Consider the following 24354-nt stretch of genomic DNA (forward strand, 5'->3'; position numbering starts at 1 on the left):
AGAAGTGACTGCACTGGCCACACGGGGAGCTTGAGGTCAGGCTGGCCCTCAAGCTGCACCCATAAGGCAGAAGCTGCAGACCCCAAAACCGAACCTGGCGACAGAGCCCTCACGTGCACTACTCGGCCAAAACAACCAGGGCACAACCCAAGAGCAGGCCTCCTTCTGCGCTTTCTCCCAAAGCTGGTCCCACAGGACACCGCACCAAGCTCCTGTGGTCCAACAGTGCCATCTCCTGGGCAGGTGATAATGCCACTCCTCCTAGCACTTTACCAAAGGCCCCTCCCCAGGAAGCCTTCCCTGACCCACCCCTGTCCACTGCCCACCCTCTGGGCTCCCACTTCATCCTGGACGGCGGCTGGACTTGTCATAAACTGTGGTCCTGGGCTTCTGCCCAGCCCTCTCCTGCCGTCCAACATTCTCCCTAGCAGGTGACTGTGGGAGAGTGCCGGTGCAATGCCTCCCAGCAGGTGGCAGCACCCACCTCTAAAGCCAAAGCCATCCCCATACTGAGGGAGGGCAGGGGAGGGCTGCTGGATCTTTCCCCAGCCCTCAGTTTCTCACCTATAAAGGGGACTGGTTGGTCTGGATGCCCCGAGAAACAAAGAACAGGAAGTCAGGGTGGACAGAAGCACATGCCAAGGACTGGAGACCTACGCCCATTCTCTCAGGCCCAGCTGGCAGAGTGGACATCCACCCGCTCACCTTCTCGCCTACGAGGTGCATGAGCCCAGGAGCAAAGGGACATTGATCTGCTGGGACCCGATGGGGAGGGGTTGCCCAGGCTTGGCATGGGCTCACCTTGGCATGTCCGCTCGTCCGTCAGCAGCTTGTAGCCCTTGCGGCAGCCACACTCGAAGCTGCCCACAGTGTCACGGCAAAAGTGGTCACAGCCTCCATGGTTGACCAGGCACTCATTGATATCTGCAGGGATGAGGGGGAGGAACAAGGCAAGGGGAATGGGCTCTTGCTCTTAAGGTAGGGGCAGCACCCTCCTTCCCTATCTGCCTGGCTGGCCTGAGGCCCCTGCCCAGAGGGCTTGCACTCCAGCTGACCACAGGATGGGGCCTGGCCCACAAGTGTGGGGCAGGGCTTGGAGTACACTGTGAGGCCCAGCCTCTGAGGCTTCACCCCTTAAGACCTGGTGAGCCTGGCATCATGCCCTGTGCAGAGGAGCGGATATCTGCTGTGCCAGGTAAGACAGGGCGGCGATGTCCACTCGTCCTTCAACCCACACTTCCAGGGAGGTGGCTGGAGGGCAGTGAGGCTGGAACAGGGGCCACCTCAGGTGACCAGAGCAGGCTCCTGGATTCCTGGTGGGAGACGGGTAAGAAGCGCCCCGACCCCTGCCCTCGTGCAAGACGTAGTGAGGGGGACCTGAAGTCCTGCTGCCAAGCGTTGGAGCCCAGTCAGCTGTGAGGACACTTTAAAAAGTAGGTTTTATGGCCTGTTTGAGTAAGGAGGCTGAGGCTCAGAGGGTCAAGTATTGGTGCGAGGGCCTTTTGCTAAAGGGGGGTGGGGTGTGAGCTGCGCCTGACGGACCCCCACCCCCGTCTGTTTGTTTGTTTCTCTGTCAATAGTTAATAGACCCTCCCACTGCTAAGTAGGTGGCCACAGCTCATGCACCTCAATGACAGAGTTCTCTCTCACAGTGTGGGCTGCTGCTGATACCTCAGGGATGCCTGTCCCTCCCGCCCCAAGACAGTCTGACTCCTTTGAGCCCCTTGTCCCCACCCCTCCAGCTGCTCATCTGGGCTCCAGCTCAGCCTGGCATTCTATGCCAATCAGAGGCCCCCTGTCCCTGTCCCTGAGGGTCCTTTTCTCCAGGAGCTATGTTCTGGCTACTTCAAAGTTCCTCCAGGGCCCCCATGGTCTCCAGCCCCCATGCCGACCTCCCTGTCCAGGTGTCCCACTCCCCCCTGGTGTGGAGGAGTAAAAGGGAAGCACCGAGACCCTCCCAGCCAGGAAATGGATGACCTCCCCTATGGTCGTCAGACACACCCTGGCACAACTGCCAGGCAGGGGCCCAGCACCTGTGGAGCCCACCCTGAGCGTGGGTGCTGGGCTGGTGCCGGATGCCCTGTCCTATGTACTGGGCACCCAGTGACAGGGTGAGCCTGCCTCCTTTGACAGATGGGGGACAGGAGCCTCGCTCCTCCCATAACAGCTCCCACCCCAGCCGAGCCTCAGCAGCCACCTTCCTGCTTTTTCCTTCAACCAGACAGGCGACGGGCGCCTGTCCCCAGGCATCATTCCCATGGAGTGCTCCCAGCAGCTCTGGACACTGCTCCTGCATATCAGAGGACAGCCCTCTTTAGCCCTCCCTGGGGTCACCCTGGGAGCCTGGGGAGGTGCCTGAACCAAGCTCTTCCTGTGGCATCTCCCTCCAGCCCCACGACAAGTGGGAGGAGCAGAGCCCCATTTTCATAGAATGTGGTCACAGGGCTACAGGTGAGAGCTGACCTCCACCAGCACCATCTGTCTCGAGGATGGCTTTCTCCAGCACACCATGCCGGCCCTGTGGCCACCAGAGAGACATGAAGTGAGCTGTGGCCTGAGCTGAGGTGTCTCCACCCCAGGTTCCAGGAAAATTGGAAGTTTCTAGCATAAAGCCTCCAGGCAGGAAAGCAGAGGCCTGTCTTTGCCTTGCCAGCTGTGTGACCTTGGGCAGGGAAAGACACCTCTCTGAGCCTCAGGTTCCCCATCTACAAACTAGGATGTCCACCAGCACCTCCCCTAGCGCCATTAGTGGAATTAAGTAAGCCAACTCCGCTAAGTAGACAGGGGCTGTCCTGTGGTCATTTTCAGGACCCCTGCCTCCTCAAGAACGCCTCAGGCCTCCTGAGACTTCTGACCCTTCCGCCTCCCCATCCAAATCTGCCCATCCAGGGTGTGTCACAGCAACCAGAGAGGCAGAGTAGCTGCCTGCCTGGAGAGATGTGGGGGTGCCCCTCCTCTCTACCAGGATCTAGTAAGGGGTGCTGGGCTCCCAGGTCCCTTGACCTCTGATGAACCAACACTGGGGAGGCACTTCAGGTCCTCTGTCCCCTTCCCATCCTCTACTGTGTCCACACACCCTCCACCTTCCACAGCACATCTGGCCATGCCCCTACCTGCTGACAAGTCTGTGGGGGCCTCTGGGTCTCCTGGGTAAAGGCCAGCCCTTGGCGGTGGTCACAGCCTTCGTTCTGCAGCCTGGCCCGCCCGCCGCAGCTCCTCTCTTGGACAGGCTTGGCCTCTGCTGCACAGCCCAGGCTCCGGCCACCCGCTGCACCACTGCAGCTGGCTCTCACCTGCTGGCCCTCTGCAGGGCCTCTCCACCTTCCTCTGGCCAGCCTTCCTGCCCTTCCCTCCAGAGTCCATCTCTCCCTAGTCACAGGGCTTGCCTGGGGGCAGGAGATCGCCTTGGGACTAGACCACAGAGGTGGGTACCTATTCCTGTCTGGCACCCCAGGCCCAGAGTGAGCAACTGAATGAACAGATGAGCCAGGAGGTGAGACAGGGTGATCCAGAAACAGAAAAGGGCCTGAGGGTTCGGGAAGGGTGGGACCTTGGCCCATCAAGTAGCCATTTAACTGTACCACCCAACGGTGGAGCACAGGTGTGGGTATGGGGGTGCCTGCCAGGTGAGAACTGTGCCACCGGAATGCACAGGATGGCTATTTCTGATCCCTTCTGCCATCCTGGCACACTGTGGGGCCCATGAACAAGGGCTTTTGGGAGGGGCAGAGGGAGAGTTAGAATGTGGGCTGGCCAGGTGGAGGGCAGGTGAGGGCACCTTTGCTCCCACACAGATAAAAGTCCTAGCAGGTGGCCTGTCTGGCCCAGGGCACAGGGAAGCAGCAGTGGGTGGGGATTCTCCTAGATTGTTCTTGAAGGTGTGTGGAGGAGGGGTCTCCCTGAGGAAAATCGGCTGCAGCTCAGAACTCTACCCTCTGGGGAGAGTCCAGCATCAGGAGGCCGCCTCCCAACAGCATAGGGGGACCCAGCTCCAAACTGAGACTGAACCCGGCCCAGGCCACCCCCTTGAAATAAAGCCTGGGCTTGGGGCAAGTCCTCTTGATCCTCTAAAACCTGCATCCCACTTTCCCACCCCTGCCGCCTACCCCGGGGATCCCCACCAGCCCTGGTGAACCCTGCCTGCCTAGGCTCTCAGCTCTGGGTTTTCCCAGCCCTCTGTTATCTCCCCTCCAGTGATCTATCTTGCTTGACAATGACTTTTTTGCTTCCAGAAAACACTGAACCTTTGAAATCACTCCTTTGATATTCTTCCCTGGACCTGTGCCAAGATCAGGGTGTGCACCCTGAACTGAGGAGTGAAACCCCAAACCCCAGAGGCCAAGGTCTTGGGTTCACTGGGAATCCCCTGCTGGGCTTGCCCCAGCCAAGTCCCCAGCCCTGCCTGCATCTCTCCAGCAAGAGCCTGAGAACCCAAGGTCACCAACCCTCGGGTCTGGAGGGGGCATCTGGTTTCTCAGACTTCCCTCCTTGAGTTGAGCTGTTCTCGCTCTACAGGTCTGTGCCAGCCCGTGCCCCTCCATTCCTAGTATCAGTGGGGAAGTCTCAACCCAGTTTCCCATCTCTGCCACCATCCGGCCCAAGCAAAAATGTCCTGAGCCAGGGGATGGCAGCAGTTTCCTCCCTGCTTTTCCAGATGCTGCCCAGAGATTGCTGGCCAGGTGGTGGCAGGGACCATTTCAAAATAAAAACCCACCCAGTACTGACTGGGGTCTGCCCGGCACTCACAGCTGGAAATGTCACCAGCCCCTTGGGCTACCCCAGAGAGGGGTGGGGAGCAGCAGCAGGAGTCCCTCTCCCGGCTGCTCCCTCTGGGGCCACAGGACTCCCAGGCCCTTTCTGGTCCCCAGTGGTGAGCTGGCTCCAGCTCTCCTTCCAGCAGCCTTGCTCTCAGGACTTCAGCCCTGCAGGGCCCCCTTTCCCAGTTCAGCCTCCACCTCCCGGCGAGGCAGTGAGGACTGGTTCTACCTCTTCAGGCCCTGGGTCTCTGGACAGGTGACATTACTGGGCCTTGAGGATGCCCAGATCTGCACTGACCTCTGGCTCCCTTGCCACTCACTCCTGGCATTGAGTCCACATGGCGAGGACTCAGATGTCACCTGTCTGCCCACAACCCTGCCAGGAACACATCAGGGCTACTGACAGCTGAGCAGCGGCTACACATCAACAGCTGGCAGATCTGTCACTGCTGTCATAATTAGCAGCTCTTCCTAGCAAGGGGGCAAGGAAGGAAGAAGCTACTTTGTCAGACTTAAAAGTAGCCCTCCTCAGTCAGTTTTAAAGTGTCCTAAACATTCGCTGGCCACACTCTCCAGCTCCTGCCCCCTTAGAGGCCCTCCTTGGTCAGGGCTGGGGTAGGCGCCTGAGGGCGGCCCGGCTGCTGCCCCCTTCTGTGTGTGGCTTTGCCAGTCAGGCCTCCTGGGCTTTTGTAATGGCCCCCGGCCTTTGCCTGGCCTGGCCCTGCTGTGGGAGGCTGGTCCCCACGCGGGCTGGTCCTGGAGCCCAGCCTCTCTCTGCGGAAGCCGCAGCTCCCCTTCCCTCACTGCGCCCTGGCCCCTTCCTCCATCTTCAGCTACCTGTTCCTTTTCTATGACAAAATTCCTCTGCATCCTTCTTCCTTCAGTGAAGCACAGAACTCCTACAAATTCCCTTACAAATTTCCAACAGTGACACATAATGACATACACACTTCCCAAACAGCCCAGAGCTGGGCTCTCCCCATCTGTTCTGAGAACCATCCCCACTACAGGTCAGCATCTGGGCCAGCACCTCTGCCCCCAGGGAGTTCCAGAGTAAAGGCACTTTTGATCCAGGAATCTATGGAAGTGCCACACACCTGTGTTCTCTGGCCCCTGCTGGGACCCACCCTTCTCCTGGCCTTCCCAACAGCAAGGTGAGTGACTGCCGAGTGCCCCTATTCTGTGGCCACATGGGGCTCAGAGGCCAGGTGGGACACACCAGCATACTCCCTGTGCTGACCTTTGCATGTCTTCCCGTCTGGCTGCAGTGTGAATCCAACTGGGCAGCTGCACCGCACGCCAGTGGCTGTGTCCTTGCACGTCCGGTCACAGCCTCCGTTATTGACTGCACATGTCTCTGGGGAGGGAAAGACACGGAGATGCTCAGTCTCCTTGGGCAGAAGCTACCAGTTTTCCCCAGCCATGGGGAGATCTCCTGTGAGATAGGAGAGCTGGGCTCAAGTTCTGGCTGATACTCCTGCTATGGGACTCTAAGGAACCTGTGCTGCCTCTCTGAGCCTCAGGCTCCTCATCTATAAAATGGGAGAATGGGCTCCATTCCCGTGGGGTCGCCGTGAGGCTCGTCAAACCTGACAGAGAGCAGTACTGGGTAGAGGTTACTGTTGACAGCTGAAGACCACGATCTGGGGTCTGGGATTGGCCTGGCTGGTACTTAACTGCCCACGGCCAGGTTCCTGAACCTTTGCCCCACCTGCTCTTAGACTCCAAGTCCAGCAGGTGGTGGCTGGAGGCAGCCAAATTCACCCCAGTGGGGAATGGCTGCAGCCCTGGCTGTGAGGCCCGGGCCTTGCGCAGCACTCACCACCACCCTAGTGAGGCTTGACCCACCACTCTTCTCATCAGAATGCACCAAAGGTGTCTGGGTTTTGTCCACTTGAAGTCTGTCTAGTGCTTTTTTTCACGTCTGAAAAGTTCGGAGGCTGGAGTGGCTGAGGTACAACGGGGATATCAGAGCTGGCGGTGAGTGGTCCTCACTGGCTGTAGAAAGGCCATAGTGCACCCACAGGGGGCTGTTCTCCAAGACCTCAGTCTTTGCCACCTGGTTTTGTATCTTGTGGTACAGGGCCTGGAGGGCACAGCCTGAGCTTGCTTCACCTGGGCCCTGCCTTCCTTGGTTCTGCAAGCGGCTGTGTGTCCCTCTGGGAGAAGTTTGAGAATGAATGTACAGTTGCCAGCAGTCCCTGCTGCTAATTAGATTCGTGGTGCCCGTCCTTTGACCTTCACCTTGAGGGTGAGCATGTGATTCTGCAGGGCCTCCAGGGTGGGCGTCCTGCTGCTGGGGCTGCCTGCATGAGAGCTGCCCGCCTGCTCACTGCCCGGGGTTAGTGACTTCCCACGCCATCACGGGGCTAGCTGTAGTTTGCTGAAAGGTGTCTCCTTGGCCCTGACGCTCTTTCTGGTCTGTCTCAGTGCCCTGGTGGCCCTGGCAGCTTCTGTGAACCCCCCCCCCCCCGCCACCTCCCTGGGGTCTTTGCCGTGCGTTGGCCCTGGCTGCACACCTCCTCCCTGCTCAGCCTTCAGGTCCAGCTCCCAGGGCACCTCTGCCAGGAGCACCTCTGCAGAGCCACAGAAAGAAGGCGGCAGCTCTTCCTTGCCCTGGGGCAGCCTGGGGCCCTGGGCCCAAACGGCCAGTTCTGCCTGGCACCAGGCCTGCTCTGGCCCTCTCGTCTTCTCACGGGACCATCTATGGGAGACTCCCTTGGGGCCACAGCTGGCCACACCTGGGGAAGCCTCCTTCCCAGGGCTGAGGTGAAGATCAAGTCTTGAAGGCACCAGGCAGTGGCTGCTCTTATGCGTTTCCTCTCCTGGGCTTAAAGCCGGACCAGGAAATCCTGCCTCCCAGCCCACAGCAGAGCCAGTGTCCCCGAAGAGCCCTTTCAGCCTTCCAAGTGTGATGGCCCCTTGATGGAGGGGGCTGAGAACCTGCCCGTTTTGCAGGTGTGGGTAGTTAAGGCTCTGAGGTAGGGGGCATTAGGGGTCAGCAGCAGGCACTGAGGGCTGGGCCAGGCCTGGTCTCTCTGTGCTGGTGGAAGTGGGTGGGGCCCTGGTGATTATGTTCTTGAGAAATGAACATACCTGACAGCTGGTATGTTCTTCCCCTTGGTGGCACTTGTAACTCGACCCTTCAGACCCAAGAGGGTCTTGGGGACCTGGCCACTGGGCAGTCTGAAGCTGGGAGGGGGCTGGGCCAGCATGGATGTCCACCCCTTCTCTGTACCCCATTGCAGGGCTCTCTCCCCGACTGGGTGATTTCAGTTTCTCTGAGTAGCCCCAGCCAGGGGCTGGTGCATAAATTTTAGGCTTTGAGTGAGGGGCTCTGAGTACCCCAGCATCTAGGGGCTGGTGGGCCACTCTTGGGTGCAGATCCCTCTTGCTGCCAGTGCCCCATCATGGTGGTCACTGCATGCCAGGCCCTACTCTGCCTCTTGTCTCCTGCCCTGGCCCTCAGAGCTCCTGGGCCCACTGCTTCCCCCACCAGGAGTGGGGCCAAGGTTGTGCAGAGTGAGCGACAGCACTGGAGGTATCAGCTTGGTCCCACTCTACAGTGCCAGGAGGGCAGTGACCCACCGGCAGGCCTTCAATCTGTCTCCAACCACCCTCAGCTCCAGGGACCCAGGCAGCTGTGCCTAGACCTGCTGCCCACTGCATTCAACTCCCCCTTCCTCCTGCAGCCCCTGCTCCACCCCGTCCAGAACACTCCCTCACCTGCTGGCACCCCTGGGCCCACTCTTGCTGCTTCCTTAACATCTCTGGAATCCAGCCCCTGCTCTTGCTGCTGCCATTTGGGACCAGGCCACCACAATCCTCTGAGATTCCACAGCTTCCCAGGATCCTCCCCTAGCTCATGGCCTCAGGGCTTTTCTGAATCAGACCTGTGCTGGGTGGGGAGGTGAGTACAGGGAGCAGTCTGGCAGCTGTCCTGTCCTCCACTCTGCCTTCCTAGGACCATGGGCAGGTTGTCCTGTGCTGGGGCCTCTAGTGCCTCTGCTACAACATGGTGGCGTGGGGCAGTTCCTGCCTCGCCCACCTTAGCAGTGCTGTTCTGAGGTGATGGAGGTTCTGCTACCAAAGGCAGTATGTATAAAGAGCAAGACTGAAGCCCACCCAGGTCCTTTGTGGGGGACTGAAATCTGCAGTTAGGGAAGGTTGGTCTGGGAGGTGCCAAGCATCTTGTCCTTGGAGATTTCCCTTAGAGGCTCCTGGGTGCTGCTGAGGGGATCCCTTGCCTTCAGTGGCCATTAGTCTGGGGTACTGCCCAGCTTCCATTTCTGAGGGCCTTGGAAAGTTGCCTTACCTCTCTGTCCCCCAAGTCCAGAGGCTGCCAAAACCTGGTGCTGGATCACCACTGTCTCTAAGAGCTTCAGAAAACAGCTCTGTCCTTCCTATAGTGGGCATCTAACTGTACTACCCAAATGTGAGCTGGAGATGGCAGCAGGACATCTCTCTGGGTCTCTGGACCTTCCACCTCCTTCTCAGGGCCTTCCCAGGGTCGCATCACAGCTCCTGTCCCTCCCAGAGGCTAAGAGTGAGCTTGGGCCAGAGGGTAAAATGGGTTCTGCAGGATGGCCTCATGAGGCCACACTCCACTGCAGGTTTGCCTCCAGTCACCAGAACTGCGGGAAAGTGGGGCAAAGGAGAAGAGGGCAAAGCTAAACCTCAGGGAGTTTCTCTCAGGATCTGAAGGAAGAATTTCCTTTCAGACTCTGTGAGCCCCATCTCTCCTGTACCCTGACTTTAGATGAGAGCTGCCAGGGCTCTCCTTAAAGATCTTCCTGCTCCTTCTGGAGCAATGATGACAGAAAACCTTGCCCTGCCTACCCCTGAGCACCTGACAAAGCACTTGTCAGCCACTCACCTCAGCAGGCCTCATCCATGGGGCACTTTTGCAGGTGGGGACCTGAGGCTCAGAGAAGTAACTTGTCCAGGCAAGACTAGTTACCTGATTTGGGGGACCCAATGCAAAATATCAATGAAGGCCCCCTTTTCCAAGATTGTTTAGAACTTCAAGACAGAGTCAGTAGGGCATTAAGCTAGTTGGGGACCATCCCAGGGAAGGACCCCTGGTGACTGCCCAGGTTGAGCAGGGGAGGAGCCAGCATGTGCCCTGGGGTTGTGGGACTCCAGGCTGATGAGCGAGCTGGAGCAGGCTGGAGAGCTGGGGTTTGGCAGAGGAGCCCAGGGCCGCTCCCAGTGAGGCAGCAGAGCAGAAGAATTGAAAGTCCCAGTCTTTGGACCTTCCTCAGGGAAGCCCTATGCGGGGCTGGCTTTGTAACACTGGACCCCTGCCTGCAGCAGGTCAGGGCTCTACCAGAGGGACAGGACATAGGAGTAGAGGACAGAAGGCTGCCTGGGAGCAGCCCTTGGAATTCACACTGCCTGATGGCACCCCACCGGCCCAGGTTCAGCGAGTCTTTGAAGGACAGTCTCCAGCAAGTCCTTGAAGGACAGTCTCAATCTCAGTGTAGTGGAACAAATATGAGCTGAACAAACATCTGGCTGCGTGAACAAGACCAAGTCTCATTGCTTTGGGAATCTGTTTCCTGATGGGGATGGAAAGAGCTGGCGACAGTGTGTGTGAGAGCACAGGGTTAAGAAGGGACCAGGGCAGCTGAGACAGGGAGGCTGCTGAGGCCAGGACTGCAGCCCTGATAAGGTATAGGTCCCCTTGTGTGGGTGGAGATGACAATATTTACTATGTAGTTCTTGCAAGGCCCAGAAACAATAGTCTGCATTAGTGTTTTGTAAGCACTGAGGGATGGACTTTAGCCTACCCATGCTCTCCGGAGTCCCATCCTGGGCCTCTGATGCCTGGGGTGGCACTGTCAACCCAGAAAAGGCCTCAGAGTCTCCCTCTGTGCCACCAAGGCAGAGTTAAGGACACACCTAAGGCTGCCTCTGAGGTTCAGGATGCCCCTTGAGCATAGTGGGCAGAGGGATCTGCTGACCTCTGTCCTGAGCACAGCTGATGCTGGATCTGGATGGAGCCTTCCAAGGTCGCCTCTTCCCCTCCCCTACAGAGACCCCACCTCATCAGGGCAGCAGCCTCCTGCCTCAGCTGCACTGGCCCTTTCCCCTCACTGTCTCCACGCACTCATTGTCGCCAGCCTGGTTCCACGTTGAGGCCTGAACAGTCCCTGGTGGGCTTACCCAGTCCCCACCTCAGCAGATGGCGCTCAGGAGTAGATCTCGCAGGCTGCAGGCAGAGCAGGGCACTCCAGGCAGCAGGGAGAGGCTGGGGTGGGTAGTTTGTGCCATGTGGTTAGGCCAGGGTGCTAATGCTCAGGAGATGAGCAAGCCACCCCATCTCATCTAGTCCCTGCTGAGCAACAGGAGGTGGCATGAGACCTTGCTCATTGTGCCCAGAACAGATGGTCACACGATACTAATGACAGGTTGGAGTTCAGAGAGCCATGAGGTGACAGGCAAGAGGAGACCAGGGTCCCTGGGTAAGGGCCATAGTGCCTTTTATCCCAAAGTGGCAGGATCCAGGGAAGGGCCAGCAACTAGCTGAAGGGAGAGGGTCAGAGGTCAGAAAGCCACGAAAGCCAATGGCCAATGCCTTGAAGCTGCTTTAGCTGGTCCTAGCATGGGCCACTCCCCTATGAGGGTCAGGCTTTCAAGGAACAGGGCAGATGTAGAGCACTGGGCCCACGTGTGTCACACCAGATCAGAGCCTCTGAGGGAGGGGCAGGCTCTGCACTATTGACAAGTCTTAGAAAACCCAAGGCCTAGAGAGGGGACCATGAGGCCCCCATCAAGTCCCTCAACCAAGTGCTCCAGAAAGCTACAGCATGCCTTGGCGTGCTGGCCAACGGGTCCATGCTGGTTCTCAATTCAGGCATCCTAGCCCTCTGTCCTGGCCCAGGTGGGGCTGCCTGCAGCACTGCCCCCTCTCAGCAGGGGAGTCCCACTCTCTGGTACCACCTTCCCTAGCTCCTGCCAAGCCTGACACAGGGCAGGCATCAAGTCCCCCTGTCTTCTGTCAATCCTCATGGGGCTTCCAGAGTTCCTGCTCATTAATACTGTCATTGAACAAAATGCTTGTGCCTAGGACATTGGGCACAAGGGTCACCCTGCCTGGAGAGCATACAGTCAAGGAAACTGCTGCATGAATGGAAAGTGCTACCTCTCCAAGCGCCACCTGCTCAGGGGAGTTCTCTGTGAGGTATATTCTGTCAGTGGAACTGTCCCCTAGGGACTTCAGGGACATGCTGTGAGTGCAGAAAGCCATTCCCTCAATGCCAATGCTCAGAAAGCAGAAACCACCTGGACCTGCCAAGAGGTGGAGGAGGCCCGGGTGTGGAAGGTGCCAGGAGCAGTGACTCACCCAGGAGCCAGGCAGGCAGACTTCAGGACAGGTGTCCTCATTTGGTTTAAGGGCTCTCAAATGCCCTGTCCACTGAAGGACAACAGCACATGGCAGGAGAAGCCACTGGCAGCAGGCCTCTTCCTGCACTCTGCGTCCTACCTCCACTCTGAAGGGCAGACACAGGCTCAAAAGCAGCCTCTCCCTTGAGTTGGCCCTCAGGAGACAGGCAGATGGGATCACTGTGCCTATTCCACAGAAGGCTCAGAGGAAGAGCTGGGGAGAGGCCCAGCTGCACATCATACTGGGCCATGTGCTACCTGGGAGTTCTGGGGTCGTCAGACCCCTCTGTCTAGAGTTCCCCATCACAGCAGTGAACGCTCAATGAGCATGCCTGTGCCAGACCCTGTGCAACCTGCAGGGAGACAAGGCCACACCTAGCTGCCCCAGAGGGGCGTGGTGTGGACTGTGCAGCTGGCATTAGCCCAGAAGCTGCTCAGTAGACGGTGAAGCTTGGCCCTGGTTTCTAATGGCTGCCCTGGGGATTTGGCTGAGGACAGATTAAATGACTCCTAGGCAGAGGGAGGTGCTGAGCACAAACCTCTGTACTGCCAGGTGGGCCTTCAGCAGCAGCATAGCTTCTACCCCGTGGCCTCATGGTGATGGGGGCCTCCTGGAGGGTCATGATTATTGACACCTGGCTGGCTTCTGGAAGGCGCTTGTTAATCCTGCTGGTTCTCCAGGTTTCCCGTCAGCCCCCAGTGTGATCTGAGCAAGGCCAGGCAGGCCTGGCCTCTTAGTTCACCACCCAGACTCTGGCCAGGTTTGATTCCTCATGGGCACCCCAGGTGCCCCAACAAAGTGAAAATGGCCAGGGAAGATGACAAAGAGAATGGCTGTGATCAGGTACCTGCTCAGTGCAACATGGGACCAGGTACCTGCTCACCAAGTGGCTCCTCTGAGATTCTCTGGGGCTACAAGCCACTGTGCGAATGAGAAACTGAAGCTCAGGGATGTGAGCTGGCCCTGGGGCACTGACCTATCTGGTGACTTGGAACCCAGGACCGAACCCAGGTCTCACTCCAGAACCTGGGTGAGGAAAAACCAGAAAGAGGAGCAGCTGCTTGGAGTTTTGGTCCAATTACAGGTGTCCCTGCTCAGTCCTCAGAACCAAGATGTGGCCTAGGCAAGCAAATAAACTGTCAGCTTCCCTGGGTTAGCCCAAGTGGTCTTGCCTCAGGAAGTTCTGAACTGTTGGCTTCCTGCCAACAGGTGACTGTCCACCCTGGCCTGTAGTCACCTTCTGGGCTGGATCTAGCTAGAGAGAAGCTGGGTGGTGGGGTGGGGAGGTGAAGCAGGCAGGGCTGGCGGCCGTGCCAAGAACAGGCTACCCTGCCCAGGCAGGTGGAAAGATGGAAAAGAGACCTGGTCAGTTTCCTGTTTCTACACAGGGCTCCCCCTCAGATGGCAGGTGATGGACTGTGGTGCTCCTTGGCACCTTCCATCTGTGGCTACCGTGGAAGGCACATACAGAGCCCACCTGAATGCTGCAGTGCTGGCGCTGGGACTTGAGCAGCCAACACACCAGGAATCGGGAATGGAGGTGGGATACTCAGGTGGCAGAGGGCATTGAAGACACTTAGACAAAAGTCTGAGAGGCCAAGGAATCCAGGAAGGGGGTTAATGCAGGGCTGGGACACATTCAGGTTTAGGCCTAAGAAAGAAAGATACCATGTTATCACCAGTGGAGCTGGGAGACAGAACAGAGGCTGGGTAGTGAGAAGTGGGCCTGGATGTTGGGACACTAGAGGCCTGAAGCCCAGGACAGTGTGAAGGTCAAGGGTTCCCAGTCCCTCTTGGGATGGGTAGGTCAGAATCACCTGTACCTATGGGGCTCAGCTCTACCATCAGCTGCTGTAAAGGGCGACTAGGCAGCAGAGGCTCCCTTCCAGCCAGGCTTGGTCTCCAAAAGCGTTAAGACTCAGGTCCCAGAAATCCTATCCACATCACAGGGTAGCCTGGGGTAGATCACACCCCCTCATGCCTCAGTCCTCTCTGGGGCCACTCAGTGCCCTGACCACTCCTCTTTTCACTAATAAACCCTGCTGGGAACTTTGTCCACCCACTTAACCCCACAATAAGTGAGTCACTTTGACCTGCCTCCCTATCAGTCCCTGCCAAGGGCCCCAGATGACCAGAGACAGTCCCATTTGGGATTAGGCCAATGATGGGGCTCCTGAACAAATGATCCTTTTGTGCTGGACGCATGGCCTGGGAAACTGGGTGCACTTGGATTTACCTGAGCCTTCCCCTGCCAGGTGCATATGGGCACCCTCCTGTCCCTTCTCTCTGAGCCTGGCTGCGTAAGCAGCACAGCTCACCCATCCTGGGAAGTCCTCCAGGGATCTTCACACCACAGAGACAATCGACCCTGCTGTGCCCCTTCTGGGCAAGGCCTGTGCTGTTGCTGTACACTGAAGGGAGTGTCTCTCTGGTGCAGACCTGGCATCTGCCCTTAGTTGGCAGGGGAGGGTGTGGAGATGGGGGAAAGGGGAGGCCACTGAGGATGGGGCAGCAGGAGGAAGCATTGGAGATGGCACCGAATGAGGGGATGGGCAGCGTGAGCCACAGAGCAGGAAGCTTCAGAAAGCTAAGTGTGCAGGCAGGAGGGGCAGGTAGGGGAGGGGGTCTAGGAGGTGAGTGGATGTGTGGGGTGAGTGGTCCCTCGGTGGAGAGGAGCTGGCAGGGAGCAGGCAGCTGGTAGAGAGAAGCAGGGGTGTGACACATCCCATACGCTTGGGAATGGTTTTGGAGGAGGGATAGGCAAGGCCAGTAAAGAGGGCGTGGGCTCCATCTTAGTGGATTCTTCCCAGCCCAAGTTGAACCATCCGTCTTAGGCCAAATAAAGGCCCCTAAAATGTCCCCATTTGAAACCAGAGCCTGTGACCCCACATGGCAAAAAGGGCTTTGTAGATATGATTGAGTTAACGCCTTGGGACAGGAGAAAACCTGGATCATCTGGAGAGGACCCCCAGGATCACGAGGGTCCTTAACCATGACAGGGAGAGAGAGGAGAGGAAAGGAGGGAGAGGGCGACAACATAGGAGGGTCAGTCTCAGGGCGGCTGGCTCTGAAGATGCAAGGGGCAGTGAGCTACCCAACACAGCATCCTCTGGAAATGGGAGAAGGCAAGATGAGAGACTGTTCCTGGGTTTCCAGAGGGAACCGGGGCCTGCAGACACCTGACGGTGACCCAGGAGCTCTGTGTCAAATTTCTGACCTGCAGCCTACGACAATGCTGCTGCTCTGAGATGGTGGCAGTGTGTTAATAGCAACTGCCGGAAACACACACATACACCCATCCTAAGCTTCTGGAAAGAACTTGATTCAAAGCCTGGGGTTGACAGGCAGATGGAGCACCACCAGTCCTGTTTGGGGCTTGTGCTCTCTAGAGGGACAGGACACTGCTGCAGCACTCCCTCCCCCACTGGGGCCAGCACCCCACTGTGCCAGAGGCAGGGCTGGAGCCACTGACCTGGGGGCACAGCCCTCTGCTGTGTGGTCTCCACCAGAGACTGCCTCTTCTGCCCGGCACTGCCAGAAGCTCTGAGTCCAGCAAAGCAGCAGGACCCGCTGCAGGCTTTAGTGTCTTGTCACTTCTGGTCTCTAGACTTCGTACCCTTGTCAAAATGTCACAGCTTGGGCTTTGGGAAAGGAAAAGCAGGCAGGTTCCACGCAGAAGCGCAGAGGCCAACGATGGGAGAGTGCTGGGTTTAGCTGGTGTTTCACACCCTCTGCTGTTTGCTCCTCTCCAGTTCTGGGCCAGACTAAGAGGCCAGACAGCTCATTAAACGACTTGCGTGTATCTATAGGTGCAAGTCGGGCCACAAAACATTCTGGAAGAATTCTGAGTCAAATAGCTGGTCAGAGGGTCTGAATCTGAATCCTGCCCTTCATCTGGGAGCCCACAGGGAAGAGCTTGCCACTGTCCCTCTAGGGGCCTCTGATGGCTCATTGTCCAGAGGGAGCATGTGGCCATGGACACTCATGGAGAGAGGTTTCACCTGGGCCGGCAGGACAAGTCTGCTCCAGCTGTGTGGTCACCATGGAGCATGGCAAGATGCATAGGTACCCCAGAGGTGGGTAGGAGCTCCCAGCACCTGCTCACTCCAGAGGGAAGCAGCCCTTTCCCTTTGTCTTTTCCTACCTGCTCTGCAAATAAACCCATCCACACAAAAGACAGGGGGCCTCTCAGACAGAAGATGCCTGTGAGGCCTCTTGGCCCTGGTGTACTGCAATGCAGGTGCCCTGCTCTGGAGGAGCACGGACAGGACCTCACCAGGTCCTGCTCACAGGAGACCAACCACTCAGGTCCTGGTGTCTCACAGGCACTCATTGGTTCTGGGTGGCGGGTGGGGAGCTGGCCAGTGCAGTGGTGACGGGCACAGACCGTAGAGCCAGGTGGCCCAGGGTCTAACTTGGTCATGGATCTCCTTGGGGTATCGGCTTCTTCATTTGCTGATGGGTACCTCTCCTCCTCTGCCTGTCCTACCCCTTCCCAGCCCCAGCCCCACAAGCCTGAGGATCTCCCAGGATAAGGTGCTGGTGCTTCTTCAGAGATCAAAAACTCTAGTAGCATTAATAAGCGAGTCTCACCCATTAATAAGCGATTCCCTTCACTGTCTAGACACTCTCCTTGCAGGACCTGGCTCTGAACCTGATACCCAGGTATGTGCTGACTGGCATAAGGCAGAACGTGGGTATTCACCTCTCCTATTCTCCATACCTTGTCTCTATTAATACAGCCTGGGAACAGTGACACCTCCCTGGGGTCTAACAGTTAGGGCCTAAAGTCCAACAAGATCTTACATCTTTACCTCAGAGGCTGCTTTCAAAGACAGGGCTCTTGAGTTGGAGGTTCAACTGTGCTTTAGATTTTGGGCCCCAAGACTGACTTTTTCTGAAAACCTCTGAGAGTGTGAGTTAGGACACTGGCCCATCCACCCATGGCAAGAGCTATAGGGACGCCAGAGGAGAGAGAGGCCTCTTCTGAGAGTCAGGACAGGCTTTTGGGGGGTGAATGGCAGGTTTCAGTGATGGGAGAGGTGGGAATGTGGGGAAGGTTGACTCCACTGTGGTCCTCACCCAGATCCTGGCCCACACCCTTTGATTTGCTCCCCTTCTCTGCCTACCAAGCCCAAAGAGAGGTGGCTGGGTTCCTCGCCTCCCTGGCCCCCCAGGATCTGGCTCGGGTGGCTGTTCATTGCTTCTAATCACAGAAGGCAAGTGCAGAGGCCCTGCCCCATCACCCTGCCCACCACCCCTGCAGCACCAGCTCAGCTTGGCCTCTTCTGCCACCTAGCTCCTTCCTGGGAAGAGTGTGTGTGTTGGAGGTGGGGGGGGAGGGAGGGGGGAGGGCTTTAGAGGCTTTCTGTGGGGCTCAGGCCTCAACAGGAGTACCTGTAGCACTTAGGAAGTGAGGTGAAAGTCTGGGTCCTGAGTCCTGAGTGTGGCCTCACAACACTGATCCCTGGGGCTGCTGGCACCCACCTCTGTCACCACTCCAGGGGTCCAACATGCTGACTCTCACCTCCTGGAGGCTGTGGTCATGACTGCCTGGACAAGCCTCCAAGGCCACACCCACGTCCAAAAGATGGTCCCTCCAGAAACTCTGTGGAGGACGGCTTCCAGCCTGGGCCTGTCCTGTCAGCCCATATGCCCAGGATGAGTGCTCAGACCTCTTTGGTCTTGGAGCGTGCATCTGAGGAGGAGGGTGACACCTGCCCTCCCAGTGCAGGTGTTTGGTGCTCACTGAGCACAGCCTGCAGGCCTCCAGCCTTCTGGCCAGCACAGGGCTATGTCCCTCCTGTGCCCCAGACCTCCCTCCTATTTCCTCTCTAGATGCCTGGGCCCCTTGGAGGTTCATATGAGGAACACAAAACTAGGTGACCTTTCAGGGACCCTCAGCTCTGACCTCCAGCAATCCCAACACTGAGAGGACCCATGGCCTCTGGGCTGTGCTGGGTAGTGTGCGACCTTGGACAAGCCTGGGGACCCCAGGAACCTGTTTCTTCCTCTGAGAAATGGGGACTACATCCTTAAGTCCATGGCTCCCAGGGTTGGTGTGAGCCATCAGAGCATCACCAGAAAGGCTGTACCCCCAGAGTCTGCAGCTATACCCAGGAGGCCCCAGGCAACGACTGAAGCCCTCAGACTGGCGACCCCGAACTGCAGAAGCAGCTGCTGGGTCCAGGCGTGAGTGGCGGCGGGTGCCGCTTTCTGTCCTGCATCCCGTGCTGGGTCCAAGGGCGGCCATTCTTTCCTCTTCCTTCTTTTTTTCCTCACACTAGCCAGCAGGCCTCCCAGGGCACCCTGAGAACTAGGTGACTCCCTTGAGGACGAGAGGACTGGATGGTGACTTCCCTCCCAGGAGAGGAGTTGGAGAAGGCGTGGGCTGTGGGCCCCTCCCCACCAAGGCCTCCTTGGCTTCTGAGTCCCGTGCGCTGTGCCAGCTGGGCTTATGCACACGCGGGGGTCTACACTCGGGAGGAGGCTTACGGCAAACACCTCCCAACATGCTCAGCCCATTAGACATGGCGCTGGGTTCTGTGCTACGAACACACAAACAAAGAAACAAGTGCGTTTGATGGAAGGTAAAAACTTTAAAAAGGAAAAAAATGAGTTCCCATCTGCAGTGGAGCCCCCCACACTCACACACAACACATGAGACTGTGCACACAGGGGCACACACCATTCCACACAGGGGTCCACCCACACATACATGCGCACATACACACACGCTCACCCTCACGCACCAGCGCACTCACCCCACATGCACATATACACGCTCACCTGCACGAGCACACACAAGGGCAAGCATGACAAAGGAAGTGGAAGAAAAGTGTTACCCATGAGTAGCCGCCGTTTCACCCGCTTGTCCACATCAGCTACTGACGTGGCATTGAACTGAGAGCGCTCAATTGCAGCCTCATCCTTCTCTAAAACACAAGTAAGGGACAAACACGGAGCCAGAGGTTAATGAGAGCCCACATCCTGCGGCCCAAGACAGCCAGCCTCTCAGCATGGCGCACACGAAGCCAACACAGCATGCGGCCAGCGCACTGTCCTTGCCAAGGGGCCCATCCCAGGACCTCCAGGGTAGGTGTGCTCAGGCAGAGCAGAGAGGCAGCAAGGGTGGGGCGTGCAGAAGAGGGTGTGACTGTGACACGACCCAGGACAGATGGACACAGTCCCATGTGCAACAACAGGAGAGGCGGCTGAGGCCAGAGCAGGAGGGTGCTCTGCAGAGGCCACAGTGCAGACACCAGCACCGCAGTGCTCACGGAGACAAGTGGTTACAGACCCCCATAGCTCAGGCTGGAGAGGCAGGCACAGGACAAGGCACAGGACAAGGGGACAGGGCCGCGAGGTCCGGTGATGGATGTGCCTGGGACAGCAGATGCCCTGTCACAAGGACATGAAAGTGTCACTCATGCAAAATTAAGACCAAAACACATGGAGAAACACAAGCACACACACAGAACAGTGGATCCTGCCAAGCAGACACAGGACCCCGGGGTTGCTTTGGGCAGCGCTGGTTGCCTGCTTGTCTAGAGGATGAGGGCTGGGCATTCAAGGCTCAGCAGGAGGCTGCAGGAGGGGGCAGCTGCTGTAGGAGTGGGAGAAGGAGCAGCCTGGGGCAGCCGGGCAGCCTCCGGGTGCAAAGCTGTGCAGGAGGCTTCTTGTAGGGGTAGAAGTTAGCTGGTTCCCTTGCTCAGTCTGGAATGTGTGAAGACACTGTCCCCAGGGGGAGCTGGTGACATGAGCAAAGACAGAGGTTTCTCATCCTGGAAGGAAGGAAGCCATTGCAGCAAAGCTGAGTCAGAAATGTCTAATGGGGGGAGGGAGGCAAGGACCTGGGAAGTTACTTCAGAAAGAGATCCAAGCAGGGACTGCCACGTGCAGCAGGCGTTAGAACATTTTTAAAAAATGAGTCGGAATGAATCAGGAGGACACAGACAAGAGGGGTTAGACGGGCTGGGAGTGCATCTGGTCGGGCAGCTGTTTGCGCTGGTCCAGTGGCCTGTGGCCCCACTGGATGCACAAACCCCAGGAGACCAGGAGCAGACAAGACAGGAGGGAGGCAGCAGCCCAGGAGAGCCTGGGGACAGTGAGGGAGAAAGGCCAGAGGACAGGAGTTCTAGACGGGATCAGGCTGCAATAGAGACACTGGTCTGAGACCCGGTTTGGCTTTTAATTTTTTTTGGTTTTTTGATTGTTTGGTTGGTTTGGTTTTGGCTTTTGGCTCTGAAAATAATTAACAAACGTCAGTTGTCAGACAAGACAGGCAATCAGGGACCATCACCAGAGAAGCAGGAGGGATGAGATAAAATGAAATAACAACGGCTGTCTGAGAGGAGAGACCACACAGAGGGAGAACCACCGCAGGCAGCAGCGCCCGTGACCACAGCCCTGGGCTGGGAGGTGACAGCCCGGTGTCCCCACCCGGCCAGCACCCAGCTCTCCAAGACACGAGGGAGCAGCCACAGGGGACGGAGTGCTACAGCAACCCCAGGCCTTGTGTGCTTATCTTGCTAAACAACCCCCCTTTCTGTCACTCGAAAATCCCTCCAGAAACACTTCCCAGAGACGGCAATCAGAGACAGGGCCTTTTTAAAACAATAACAACCATGGTCACTGACTCGTGCTAGTGCGCCAGCGCTGTGGACAGAGAGGAGGGAGAACTCTGGGCGCAGCTCTGAAATGCCTTTTCTTCTCAGTTAAAAAATCTGCTGTTACTTTTGAGTAGGAGGAAAAACTGCTAGTGATCATGGCATGAAATAATCACAAATATTCAAGCTTCCCCTTGGAAATATGGGTCTGGAGGAAGCAAGTGGCCGAGACTCAGATCAGGACTCCTGTGGCAGTGAGGTGGTGGGTGGGGTGTCACTGAGGAGGGACTTCAGGTGGGGAGGAAGTACTGCGAGAGCCCCGTCAGCTTGGAATGAGAAGCAGTTCAAAGCAGCCATACCCCAGGCCCCACAAGATGCACACCATTCACCGGCCACCAGCTCTGTTCTGAGGACACCTCTGGGCTTTCCAGACTGCTTTGGGCACTCGTGGAACTAATGGTGGCCACGAGACTAAACAGATCTGGACACGGGTTTTCCATCTCAGGGGAGCCCTGGTGCCGAGGTGCCGGTGAAGCCCTCTTGAGGAACATATGCTCCTCCTCCCCGCAGACCACCTGCCCTGCACCAGGTGTTGCTGGGGATTTGGACCCAGGGGTCTATGGGACCTAGGGTAAGTGTCCGCAAAAGCTGACACTTGGGGACCCCTGCTTTCTCTTGCTTCCCTCAGCTTCCTTCTGAGAGATGGGGACTGTAGGCGACCTTACCCTGCGGGCAGGTGGAGCGAGGTGGGTATGCGGTGTCAACTTACCGATGCACGTCCGACCGTCTGAGTGGAGGGCGTACTTCTGGTGGCAGCCACACATGGGGCCTGTGTCCGTGTCCTCGCAGCTATGCTGGCAGCCTCCGTTTCCATAGTTACAGGTTACTAGTTAGGCCCAAAGTGTACACACGCGTGTATAAACAGAACAACAGAAGGGTTAGTCTGTGGGCGTTGGTGTTGCTTCTGGGGTGGGGGAGGAACGCGAGGTCCCGAACTGGGCTTGCCGGGCTCACAGGCAGCAGATGTGCTTCCCTGCCCTGTGCCCTCCAGGGTCTCAGACCCAACGCTGTCCCTAGAATTGAATGGGTGTGGACTCTGGCCCTCTCGGCTGGGAACAGAGGTGCACAGCTGCTGTGCTGGATGGTGGTGGTTGGAGAGTGGGGTGGCTGCTGTCCCATCCTCTCCGACTGCGTCAATGGGGCAAATGTCTGTGGACACTAGGACATTCTCCAAAGCTGAGGGCAGAGGTGGTAGCCGTGATTTGAGGTGACACTCATTTCCTTAGTTCCTGCAGAGCTGTCTGTCTTCTGCATGTTTTGGAGCATGTAGAGGGATGTTCTCAAGGATGTCACCTGCTCTGGGTCCCTGGCCAGTCAGCTGGAGCTCTTCCCCCTCATAGCCTTCCAACCCCTGGGCCTAGGAACGTCTAGACAGGTAGATCTTGGCAGTTATTGCCACCTGAGGTGTGATGCTGAAAGTGACCTAAACAGCATCAAAAGCTGGCAATGCCCGTAGCCCAGGGGACCTGATGTCCGTCAGCCAGCTGGCTCGCGCACAAGGGGCTGAACAAAATAGAGCCAGCCCGGGCTAGGAGAAATGGCCAATTCAAGTTTATTTAACAGAAACCACATTATGAGTTTCCAGGGTGAGAGACAGAGTGCTAGAGGAGAACAAGGGGAGTCAAGATCTCTGTGGAGCCCTCCTGGCCCTGCCCTGCCCCACAGGAAGCCGGTGTGGAAATGTGTGTTCTTTGGGTGCACGCATACCAAGTTGATACCGTGTGTCTCCCAGACAGACGCTAACGTACTCGGCTAACGTACTCGGCAAACCATCTTGAAGACCAAATACACAAGAATAGATCTCAGACCAACTACGGGCACAGCAGCCCCCAATCCCAAACTGAGTTTGAATTAATCACATTCTGTTAGGAAGGCCCATTAGCATGGCTGCTGACAGAGGGAAGTCACTGGTGGTAGCTCCCTGAGGAGGGACCCAAACCTTTCAGAATGGACTTCTTCAGCTACACTTCACTGGTGCTTCTCCATTCATGGAGACTGCCATGGAGCACCTGGGCACTCCTGTCCTGAGAGGTGGTGATCCTCAGCCTTCAGGGCATGCAGTCTCCACAGTAGGTAAGGGTATAAAAAGAATGGCTTCCCAGCATCTCAGACACTGTCCTTAGCAAACAGAAGCTCGAATGGGCAGCTTCCTCTTGACCTAACTTGCAGCATGAAGTTTCAAGGAGCTTGAAATGCTTCAGGAACTTAACAGGGCTCAGAGCACAAGCACCTGGTCCTTCTCTGCAGGAGGGTATCTCCTCATCCCAGGGTGAGCCGCCCCCTGCAGTCCCCGCGTCCTAGCTCTGAAACAGTGTGTCTCTCTGACCAGGAGGAGACCCGGGGAGCCAAGGGCTCAGGGCTGCCGGATTACATAGATCCTGGCAGACCTGGGCTGGACAGTATATGCCTTCACGGAACTGAAAAGAGGCCGTTTCAGCATGGGTCTGGGTAGAGATTAAGAGAAGGCAGCAAGAACAGTGCTGATGGTCCTTCCCAAGCTCTGGGCTCCCAGGGATGGGTTGTACCCCCAAAATGTCTCCTGTTCCCTTGTTCCCTCTACGCAGGCATCTGAGCATCTCAAGCACCCCCAAGGACCAGACCTTCAGCTTGTACATGGAAGTACAGGTCTGGGAATACCAGGAGTGGAAGGAGAAAATGGCTGTCTCTGGAGGGATAAGAGTTTGGTGCAGAGGCCTGCAGCAGCCTCCCATCCTGGCTCCTGGGTCCAGAGAGGCTGATAAGTCAGGTCCCAGCCCCAGCCTAACTTGAGAGCCAGAATTTCCTGAACTGAAAGTTACTTCAAAGGGTTAGGGAACAGGTCTCAGATAAATAGCCCTGCCTCATGAACCACAGAAGAACCCAAGCCTGGAATGGCTAGGCAGTCCATTCCTAGGAGGCCGCAGGACTGTCACACACTTGTTGACCCTCCATCCCCTGCCTGGTCCCTGACTTTTCCAACCAAATTGGCCTTTCAGGAGATGCTCTCCGAGCACACTATGCCCTTGAGGCTCTTGTCCCAGATGGATTACTGAATTAGATATCAGCCAGTCCTAGTCCTTCCTGGCTCAAGGTCCAGGGCTGAGGGAAGTTCAGCCTGTCCTCTGACTGAAGCGTACTTGGCTGAAGGCTGCCTGCATTCTGTTCGGGTCCTTTCTCATGAGCAAATTCAGATTACTCAAGGAGGAGGACTGAGGAGGCCAGAGGTAGCATTTTCTGTTCTGCAAGTGGCCAGGTGGCAGGTGGTTTCTCTGCAGTTAAAGGAGAGGGACCCTGGCTGGACTCCTGAGGTTGCCCCATTTGTCCTGACTTGGTGACACAGTCATGCTTTTTTTTGCTGTCCCATGGCAAAGAACCAGAAGCAGAGAGGAAGGATGGTCCTCCTCTGGGGCTACACCTGGGCAGAAGGAAGTCCCTTCCTTTGGGGCACACATGGTGGTACCTGGCGCTGAAGCACAAGCTCCTGGAGGTGGGGACAGTGTGTCCGACACATGTGGATCCCCAGGGCTTTGGCCACTGTTTCGAGTTGACCCTGAACTGG

The 24354-nt window shown here is 57.2% G+C and overlaps 1 protein-coding gene across 1 annotated transcript in view; it reads right to left on the minus strand.

The window, feature by feature from the left end:
- Positions 1-24354, minus strand: part of LOC143397283 (signal peptide, CUB and EGF-like domain-containing protein 1) — a 97014-nt gene that overhangs the window by 2285 nt on the left and 70375 nt on the right. The window contains exons 6-9 of the mRNA XM_077109277.1: positions 21526-21642; positions 18993-19082; positions 5998-6114; positions 802-924 (exon numbers count right to left, since the gene is read on the minus strand). Coding sequence (XP_076965392.1) covers positions 802-924; positions 5998-6114; positions 18993-19082; positions 21526-21642 — 447 coding nt within the window. The remainder of the gene's footprint in view (positions 1-801; positions 925-5997; positions 6115-18992; positions 19083-21525; positions 21643-24354) is intronic.

This window comes from Callospermophilus lateralis, chromosome 4, assembly GCF_048772815.1.
Source record: "Callospermophilus lateralis isolate mCalLat2 chromosome 4, mCalLat2.hap1, whole genome shotgun sequence".
NCBI classification, from domain to species: Eukaryota; Metazoa; Chordata; class Mammalia; order Rodentia; family Sciuridae; genus Callospermophilus; species Callospermophilus lateralis.